This window comes from Haplochromis burtoni, unplaced genomic scaffold, assembly GCF_018398535.1.
Source record: "Haplochromis burtoni strain Fernald_Lab_line unplaced genomic scaffold, NCSU_Asbu1 Contig_456, whole genome shotgun sequence".
Lineage (NCBI taxonomy): Eukaryota > Metazoa > Chordata > Actinopteri > Cichliformes > Cichlidae > Haplochromis > Haplochromis burtoni.
Genome location: NW_024582817.1, coordinates 195,577 through 206,491, shown reverse-complemented (window position 1 = coordinate 206,491; position 10,915 = coordinate 195,577). Strand labels below are relative to the sequence as shown.

At 40.8% G+C, this 10,915-nt stretch overlaps 1 protein-coding gene across 1 annotated transcript in view; it reads left to right on the top strand.

Moving 5' to 3' along the window:
• Positions 1–10,915, top strand: part of LOC102291928 (thyrotropin-releasing hormone-degrading ectoenzyme) — a 273,214-nt gene that overhangs the window by 236,786 nt on the left and 25,513 nt on the right. Inside the window, exons 17-19 of the mRNA XM_042213580.1 lie at positions 7,364–7,531; positions 10,244–10,384; positions 10,480–10,561. Coding sequence (XP_042069514.1) covers positions 7,364–7,531; positions 10,244–10,384; positions 10,480–10,561 — 391 coding nt within the window. The remainder of the gene's footprint in view (positions 1–7,363; positions 7,532–10,243; positions 10,385–10,479; positions 10,562–10,915) is intronic.

Below are 10,915 nucleotides of genomic sequence, written 5' to 3'. Positions count from 1 at the left end.
TGTGTGTGTGTGTGTGTGTGTGTGTGTGTGTGTGTGTGTGCTGGAGCTTGCTCTTAAGTGGAGCATCTCTAAAATGATTTCCCAGGTCGCTGAATGATGTAATTGTCCCTGCATCACTCACTCTGTGCTCACACTGAATGCACGCACACGCACACAGTGTTATAGTCCACAATATTATTTTGCTGCCAGTTGAGCTCACTGTATTGAGATGAAAGTTTGGTTTGCTGACAATTTAGGTCAGGTACACGCACATCTACACACACACACACGCACAGTACTTTATAGTGTGAAAGAAATGTTCACCTTTTTGGCTTTACTTTAGATGATTCAGGCCAGTAACCAGTTGGAACACGAGGTCTGTGTGTGTGTTGGTGTTTAACCCTGTGAGGTCTCAGACATGGTGGGTAAAGTGTGTCATAATCTCTGAAGGTGACTGGTCACACTCCTTATTTGTATCCTCGGATGCTGTTAGAGTAGCTTTGCATGATTTTCAGATCAAAATGAGCTTTATTTTATACCTGACCTTGGTGCAGCCCCTTAGAGCTTGTTCTGTAACATGTCTACCTTTCAAGGATGCTTCTTTCTGATTGGCTGATCCTTGTGAACAAGAGTCAAACTGCAGCAGTCTGCACTGACAAGCAGGGTTTCCTCTTATCCAAGTATCTTCAGGGTTAACCCAGAATTTTCTGTACCGTGAAGATGGTTCACTTCAACATGTTGGCTTGTGCTGCAGACCAAGCAGGTGTCACCACCTTTTAACCTATCAAATCTCCAGAAAATAGCCTCAGTAATCCTGAATCCTTCTGTGTATGCTTAGTAGTGTCGAAAGTTTGTCATTTCTGTTTAGAGTCTTTGTTCTTCCTCGATGAGCATCGGTAATGTTCAGAAAGTAAGACAAAACTGTATTCATTTTTTCCCCTCTGGCTGCAGACATTTTTTTAAAATTTATTAGTAACAGTATTTGATCCCTATCAGGGCACTTGTTTTATTTTATATCACATTTTACTACATTTCACACGTAGCCTAGTCCAAGGCTGCATTTGAATTCTGTTTGATGTTTATTCTTCAGCACCGAGGCTGTGGATGAGCAGATAAATCTAAAACCTTTTTCACGTAAATAATATTAATAATGTATACTTTATTGATCCACGTGGGTAAATTACTCTCTCTGCATTTGACCCATTCACTCAGTGAAGCAGTGGGCAGCCACTAAGCAGGCGCACTGGGGAGCAGTGTGTAGGGACGGTACCTTGCTCACGTCTTCGTACTGTAATCAGATAGAGAAAACCTCAAATTATCTTAGGGGGTTTCATGTGACCACGTATCCTGATTGCCGATGTTAGGATGAGTGGATTTAGACACCAGAAAGATACCCAGATATGTTGAACTTAATTCGTGGTGCAGCACCCAGGTTGGCGTGCATGAGATCACTGCAGTTGTGTCTAAAATTCTTCACTTATTCACGACTCTTTGAAACTACATATAGCTCATCTGCATTATGGGGAAAAATCCAAACACCTGCCAGATAATTTTCTCTGCGCTTTTAGCTGACATGCATTTTTCTCGTGAGTATCTGTTATTATATTTAGCTTGTTTTTTTTTTTAAACTTACATTAAAAGTGATGATGGCATCCAATACATTTTCCTAGGTCCCATCTAGGACGCTGAGACACAACATGAAATGGCATCCTAGTCTCAACTTGCCACAAAAACAACTTTTCAATTAAAAATAGATGTTGTATTTATTATTCAGCAGATTTGCAAACACAGGAGTGTGAATTAGTGTCGAGGTGAGCTAAGGACAAAATAACTAACTAGCAAACAAAGTTGTGTGCAGATACAGCCTGAGATAATCTACTAAACACATCTCCAACATAAGCAGGTCACGGCTGTTCACTCCTTCAGATCAAACTTCACAGGTTACAACAAACACTGGAGTGACAGGCTGGGAGATGAGGAAGTGAATGATCCTCTGCAGGTGGCAGCCATCTTGGCTCCTTATGTAGAATGTGGTCGTCAGGCTGTAGATTAATTAGAACCACTTAGCACTCACACTCTAGGACTATGTATACTCTTTCACAAAAGAAGGAATCGCCATTCACACAAAATATGAAGTTACATTTTCATTTGGTGTTGTGAGTTACTTCAAGTAAACCATGTAAGGGACATTGTGGGTGAATTAAAACAGTAAAACAAAGAAGAGTGGGCTAAAAGTCCTCCACAGCAACATGAAAGACTCGTCCCTGGTAAATAAGTCAATAAATCATGCAGACCAAAAGACTGATATCTTCATGTCACGCTAAAATTTTACCGTCACTTAAAGTTGTGATATAATATTAGTGCTCAAACCAGTGGAATCTTCAGCCTCTAAGCAGTTCTTCTCTGGGGGATTCTTTCCAGTCGCAGTGTAATTGTCTTTCTCTGTGTGAAGTGAAGTGATCAGGCAGGTGTTCTGACTTCGCCTAATGAGTTTGTGATTTGTTTTTGTCTCTTCAGAGGTGTGTCGGTGTAATTGCTCCCCTGGAAATAAAACTTACACTCAAGTTTCACTCAACATTGTCTTTTTCATTCCAGGCAGTTGTCAGAGTTTTAATTTGGCATTTTAAGAGAAGAATGCATGATGAGAAATAAAGAAAAGAATAATGGGTATTCTTTAATGTTAGAGACTAGTGTAGGCAGTCCTGTGAAACCTAACTGGAACTTAGATGAATATATTCAAGGTTTCTTTCAAATGTTCATCAAAGTTATATTTTCAGTTCAGCACAGTAATAGGCAAATCTGATCTGACATACAGTAAATAAACATGACCCCCCCCCCCCCAGTCCTGCTACAGAACGGTCTTAGACTTTCTCGTCTGAATTTGACCTTCGGACTAGTCTTATTGAAATCTTGTGAGACCAGGTTCTCCTCATGCAGAAATAATCTTTCAGTAGGCATAGATCTAAAGTTTTAAATAGATAAATAAATTATTAGGGAAGTGCTTCAAGGAGAACAGAGACGAGCACAGGTGTTACATCAGGTATGACCTTCCACATTCTGAAGTTTATTCTTTCACAGAGATTTACCTTTGTGCACTTTCCTACAGCTACTCTATACAGAGGAACACAGTGAAGTTATTCTGAACTAGACAACAAGCAGTCAGGTTGTCCTTGAGGTCTCCACAGAGGCAGAACAGAACACGGTCAGGTTATCATCCCCCACAAAGGCTCCACTGGGCCCAGCTCCTCAAAATAGTGAGAACTTGCCAAATAGAGAGGTCATCTCTAAAAAAATATACACTGTATATACTCAACAGACACTTTATTAGGAACACCTTGCTAATACCAGGTTTTACCTCCTTTTGCTTTGAGCTGCCGTAACTCTTTGTCCTACAAAGATAACATTGATGACTTCCTCTCAACCTTTAATGAAGAGTTTTGACAATTCAGTATATATGTAAATGTGGTTCAACAACCATTAGAACGGTTTCTGTGTAGCTACATAGACAGACCACCATCACCAACTTCTGATTCACACTCAGTAGATAAGCACACCTGAAATATGACAGAAGCTGCTCAGTTTAGACAAGAGCTTCAGGGGTTGTCCTTGCTTTAAAGAGGTAAAGAGTTTATTCTTGATGGCACAGATTTAACAAGGTGCTGGAAACATACCTCATACTTTTGGTCCATATTGACATGAAACCATCATGCTACACTTCCATCTTGTTCCACCACATCCCAAAAGTTTTCTGTTGGAATGGTGACTGTGGAGGTCATTTCAGGACAGTGAACTTGTTGGCATGTTCAAGAAACCAGTTTGAGATGATTTGATGGTTATAACTGTGCTCATAAAGGTCAGCAAAAACACTCAGGTACAGTAGGCTGTGAGGTTTAAATGATGCTCTTTTGCTACTATGGGGCCCAGAGAGCACCAAGAAAATATCCCCATAACCTTTACTCCAGCACCAGCACCGTTGATACAAGGTAGGATGGATTCATGCACTCGTGTTGTTTATACCATCAAAATGCAGCAAAATTTGAGACGAAATCCGACCCAGCAACATTTTTCTAATCTTTTGTTGAGACTGTGAATTGTAGCCTCAGCTTTCTGCTCTTAGTAGACAGGAGGTACATTCAGTGTGGTGCGGAGACATATGATACCAGATTTTCAACAAATAAGGTTCTCTGTTTTCCTTTAAATAGAGCAACTTGAACATCATGTTGAATTAAATAAGACATTAAACATCAGAATGAGACCACAAACTCAGGAAAGTGTTTACTGATGCCACAGATTTTACAGTCTCATAGAAACTTATATTACAGATTTATTTTTCACAACCAGAGGAGCACGCCCTACTGCCTCATACGCAGGCACTTAAATATGAAGCTGCATCCATCTTTTATAGACACTTACACGGATGTGGACTTTGTCAGGTACACATGAAGTTTTTTATGTTGTTTTGACAGTTCAGAACATTTGTGTAGACTTTTTTCCCTTCATGGATGAAATGGGATTCATGGTGTATCAAAGGTCTTGCTCGAAGGGGCTCCAGATCTCGCTCTTATCAATCAGCCTGTACCACCAGGTGTTGCTTTTTTCCTCCAGCAGTCAGATAACTGAGAGACAGTTTGTGTAACCAGCATTCAGTGTGCCAGGTCACCTCACAGATTCCACTTTTATTGCTCTGCCTGCAAATGGTGATACACAGCACAATAATAAATGTTGACACAAGTCGTGGGGTGCTTTCACAGCAGGTTCAAAATAAGAAACATCATTCAGTTTGTGTTCAAAGACTTTACAAAAAAAACAACTTTACAGACATATGACTGACACAAACCCAGCTCATTTTATTTTAATAAACTTTGTGTGCGTTTATTTTCTCTGGTGTCACAGAGAAGTTACAAAAAGTAATCAGCTAGAAGCAACATGAATCAAGACTGCAACTACAACATGTGTTATGTTGTAAATGGAAATAAATGGACTAAAATATATAATAAGAAAACACGCATTTGTGACAATAAAACACTGGCAGCAATAAATAGAGAAAAAATGTCAGATATTGTGTTATTATATCTTGTTCACCTCTTTGCTAATGACGAATCAACTCCATCAGCTGTTTATCACATCAAATGAGTCTGTTATATTGTGATGTTGGATATTAACCTCCTAACACGGTCAGTACCAACTTGTTGATTGTTGAGAGGTTAATGGGTGTTAATTTATGTTTTCTTTACTGCTGATCCAGTAAGGGTCATGAGGGCAGCAGTCTAATCAGAGATGACCAGACCTTCCTGTGCCCAGTCACTCACTCCAGCCTCCTCCAGGAGGATACAGGGGCAGAGTTTTCTATGTATTCAGATAGAGGCTTAGGTTATTATTCTACCTTGTTAGTGTTGAAATAATTGGATTTGTCTGAACAAAGCAAACATCACCATATTATGGGTTCATCTACAGCTGGTGGTAATCACCAACAGAGGAAATGAGGTTCCTCTGTAGGCTGTCTGACCTCTTGCTTAGAGATGTGGACAGAACAGAGCATTATTCCTCCACATCAAAAACAGCCATTTCAGATGATTCAAGGATTTGACCAGGGTGCTTACAGGTGAGATGTTTCAGCATTTCCAACGGAGATTAGACCCGAGGGCACACCCAGAACATGCTGGTGAAATTGAATCTCTTAGCTGGCTTAGGAATGCCTCAGACTCCCCGAAGAAGTAAGTGTTAGAGGAGCTGGAGAGGGAGAGAGAAATCTAGGAATCTCTGCTTAGAAAGGTCTTATTTTTGTACCTGTCTATTCATTAAGTAAATCACTCATATCTGGCACCCTGGAAGATCAATATTCAGTTCAAACGACAAGAGCAGCTGGTCGATTGTACAGGTTGTAAACCAATAACAGGGTTAATGAGTATTTGGAGTTGGTGAAAATGCAAATATTGGCCATCCCAATGACTGTGACTGTTTATGAGTCCTTCCATGATTAATATAGCTGAACACTCTCTTTTTTTCCTGTGAGAGAACTTTTAGGATTTAAGTGACTGGCTTGTTTTCACTTTTTCTGGTTGCTCATATTTCTTCCCATGTTGAACATGTTTTTAGTAGTGTTGCTTGGTCTTGCTTGCCAGCACTTATACTACACCACCAACTTTCATCAACTTCTGGTAATTATGACTAAAAGACTATTACGGGGCAGTAGCTTCTGTTTTAGTCAGTTGCAGCTGCGACAATGCGGTCATAACAAGTAACTATGGATGGGAAACACAAGAAACAAGCCTCCTTTACTTTAGTTCTGATCAGTCCAGAATACTATTTTAATGACTTCCATCTCATCAAATTTATAAATAAGAGAGAACATTAGGGTCATCAACAAAGAGTCACTTATGGACTTATTGTTTTGCAATGGAACTGAATCTAAAAGTTCTTAACTGAAACTCTAACAGCCTCAACTTGAATTACATAAAAAACACACAATCAATTCAAAACTGTTCAAAATGACGAGTTTGGTGACTGCAAAGAAATGCAGGGATCAAAAAGCTTTTATCGCTGCAGCTTAAACATGAACAAAGTTCCACAGCAGTACGGCTCATCCACCCTGCCAACACAGTCAGACTATCTGAATCCACTGAAGCACCAGAACAAATGCCACGGTAGTTCGTGCTACAAATAAAGCAAGGTAGCAGCTACCTGCGACCACAACACCGAAAGTCTTGTGAAGCTTTGCTCTGAGCATTCATCAGCAGCAGGGTGACTGGCTAATGTGTTTTTTAGCATCTCAGTTAGAATTCTCCTAAACCTCTACTCAGAATTTATGCATTGCCATCTCTGTCTCGGCTGTTTACTTAGCCGTGTATCTCAAAGTTGGAACTTGGACACTGACTAGAACATTTGCTGTGTTTACTCTGATTAAAGTTTGGCTTGGCAATTGTGAATGCAGCTGAGAAAGAAGCTGTCTGCAGTCAGCACGTATGCTATTCAAACTGAAAGTATATTCCAACACAATAAATTTAGAGGTATGTGTGCCAATTAGACTTCCTGAAACTTTCTAAAGTCTCAGTTGTTCAAAAGTGTCTGAGTGTGGCTCTTTCTCTGCATTTTATGACCATAGCAGCAGCAGGAGGAATGTTTTTAATGGAGCTTCTTAATGGAATCAGAATTTCTCACTTAGCACCCAGAGAGCGTCCCAGTTAAGCCTGCAGACATGCCTTATCGGGGCTTTTAGTTTTATTACCTTCCTGTCCCTGCAGGAAGGTGGTACTGCAAATAAGTCACATCAAATACTCACATTCCTAAAATGATACCAGACTTTTGCTATACCGGTAATTTGTTGCACCGGGGCAGAGTGGCTTCAGTCAGTGTGATGGTGTGATATTGTGTCCCTGCCCTGTAGGATTCCTCCTAACATCCGAGACATAGTTTACTGCACCGGAGTCAGCCTGATGGACGAGGATGTGTGGGAGTTCATCTGGATGAAGTTTCACTCTTCCAACGCCGTTTCAGAGAAGAAGATCCTGCTGGAGGCTCTGACCTGCTCAGACAACACTTTCCTCCTCAACAGGTAGACATGGCTCTCTCTCTCTGTCATTGCAGCTATTGTTTTAAAAAAAACACAGCTATCTCATTGAGTGTTTATGAGGTTAAATTGCAATTCATAAAGTCATATGAATCAATACCATTGATCTACCCAACAAATATGCCCTCTTGGGGCCTGCGTGGGTCTGCCCACACTTGCCCTAACATGCATGTGAGGGCAAGTGTGGGCAGACCCACGCAGCCCTAATACAAGGGATCATCGCATAGTTGATTTGGCAGATTTTTACACCAGATGCCCTTCCTGACACAACTCTCAAAGGATTTAGGTCTCCCACATCAGGCCCGCATGGATTCTATACAATATAACCATTTGTTTGTGTCTTTCGAGATGGTCACAGTGATAGACTGACCCAAGAGTCTGAATTCTGCTTCACTATTTTTTATGTTTTCAGGAAAGCAACAGCAGTAACAAATCTTCCCGTATGAAATCAGGATTTTGTGACTGAAACTGAAACTTGAGCCAGGAACAATGACCCTGTGCTGGAGGGGAACATAGAGACAGGCCAAGTGTGTCTGAGCATCACATATATGAATGACAGTGGTGGGATAGCATCCTGAAGTGAGATTAAGTTAACCTGTTAACATCCACTGGCATTTGTGTGCCTGTCAGGCTGTGCCAGTATCACAGTCACATCGTGTAGTCTGAATATTAAATAATTCTGCATTGCTGCTATTTTTAATCAGTTTCCTGCTGTGATCTTAATTCACATCTGGATTATCTACCTCCTGCTGTTTGTCTTTAATTGCATCTTGCGTACATGTTCTGCAAATGTCATATAATATTAAATTGTTAAGACCCTCCGGCAGATATGTAACAACATTCACATTTATTTTGAGCTGTAATAGGTGTCTGTGTAAGAGGGACCAAAAACAGACACGTGGCAGACGGGCAGGATGGAATAAATAAATAGAACTTTAATTTTTTTTAAAAAAACGTAGGCCTACTGAAAATAAACGGAACGTGCTGCCGGGAACAGTTTGGTTAAGACCAACTTAGACTGGGTCTAAAAAAACATTATCAGACCAAGAAATGAAGGTAAAAGCCCAAATTTGGGGGACAGCATGGAAAAAATGACTTTGTTCATATTTGGAAAATGGCTCCGATACTGCAGGGTTGTGTCTGTACTGGGCTGTATTAGAATATGACAAACAAACCAGTGAACAATAAAAAATAAAAAGGTGACTAAATCCTACCTGTCAGGTGAGCTCTGTTAATTGGCGGCACACTGACAGGAAAAAGTTGCAAATTGACAGAAAGGTGTGTGCAGTGAAAAGATGCCTGGGGGGCGTTACATGTGCTGAAATCCAGCTAGGTTTGTGTGTGTGTGTGTGTCTGTACACGTGTGTTTTTGTGTGACTGTCTATACACAACACTGTATTTTATCAGGGGCAACTGCCACTATCGCTCATTGAGAAAAATTGCAAGGATGAATTACACACACACTCGTGGTAAGACCGATCAGTGTGTGTAGGTGTGTGTCTGTGAATGTGTGTGTGTGTGTGTGTCTCAGGTATTGATTTTCTACCCACAGTAAACTGTTCTGCAATCAGAGAGGTGGTACTGTATGTTCAGATGGCAACACACACACACACACACACACCACACACACACACAAATCAAAAACCACAGCTCAGAAAGAAGCTGATTGGTCACACAGGAAATGGTTTCAGCAGAGGGATTGTGGGAAAAGAGAGAGAAAATTGATTTGGTGGTTTAATGAAAAGATGGCAGTTACAAACAATGAGCCAAACAACACACACACACACACACACACGCAGAGGCAGTGAAGCAACAGAAAATAAAGAAAGATGAAGGTAAACTTTGAACACGACGTTGGATGATTAAACATAAATTTATGAAACTCTTTGGCCTGCTCAGTTTCACATCTCAAAGAAAAAGAAAAACTCTCAATTTGATACGTTTACACATCCAAAAGATTGCTCTGTGTGTGATCAACATGTTTCTGTAAATCCCCTTTAAATTCCCTCCAATCCCCTTTAAGCTGGGAGTAGCTCACGTGAGTGTTTCAGAGGACTCTTTCTTGATTTGGCAGAAACATCCTCCGGCAGCTCACAGGACAAAAAAACTACAAAATGACAGCTTGACCTTTTCTAGCCAGATTACATGAGCTGTTGACCCTCACGCTCCTGGCGAGTGACACACGCGTTAGACTTCACACACTGCGACTCTCACACCAAATCCAAAAACAGAGGCTAAACAACTCTTAATATCTGAACACAAAATACACTTTACAAGTTCCAGTTGCCAGAGGTGCACAGAACTTTCTATGTGAGGTTATTAATCCATGTATGACAAAACTTTAACAGGAGGTAACAAAGTTTATTAAGCGACTTGCAACTTTAAAAGATCCATATTTAAATACCACATTGTTTTGTTCTTAACTCTTTACTTCTTGAAAGCTGCTGTCATATTTCATGCATCAGGGAAGGCAGATGGGACAACACTGTGGAAGAGTGTGAGCGTCGTCTTTAAGGGTTTTATAGTTAAATTCAAAGTCAGTATTTGGAGCGAATTTCAGTCTTTATTAATATTGTGATCATGCCAATATTTGTTGAGCATGTTAATGTGTTAGCATATATGGAACCTATCAGCTCTCCAGGTAGACTTGGTACAGCCACATTCCAACATTTCCATCCTTTTCTTTGTGTCTCCAAGGCTGTTGAACCTGTCTCTGACCTCGGACCTGGTCCCAGAGCAGGATGTGATTGATGTCATCATCCACGTGGGTCGAAACCCTCAGGGTCGGAACCTGGCCTGGAGGTACTTCAGAGAGAAGTGGGACATCCTGAACGCGCGGTAAGAGACGTGAACGATCAGAAAAGCACGCAAGCGTCTTCAAGTTCTTTACATGTAGCACCTGAAATGCCGTCTCTGTCTTCATTTCTGTTCAGATACGGTGAAGCTTTGTTCATGAATTCAAAACTCATCAGTGGAGTCACAGAGTTCCTCAACACTGAGCGAGAACTTAATGAGGTGAGTGAAACAAGTGGTGGTCTAAGATCAGATTTGCACACTGTTAGACCTCTGCCTCACCACTAGGGCTGCTCAATTAATCGAATTTTAATTATGATTACGATCTGGGCTTTCAACGATCATTAAAAATGACTGAGCCGATTATTAGCCCCTCCCTCATTTATGCTTAAAGGCCGGTCCATGAAAATATTGTCGGGCATAAACCGGTCCGTGGCGCAAAAAAGGTTGGAGACCGCTGATTAAGAGGACCCGAGGGAAGCTCGGAAAGCTAAGCAGAAGTTATTTGGAGAGGAGAGTGACTGCCGTTGGTTGAAAAGAGAGGTAAAAAAAAAACTTCAGTGGTGTTGCACACTA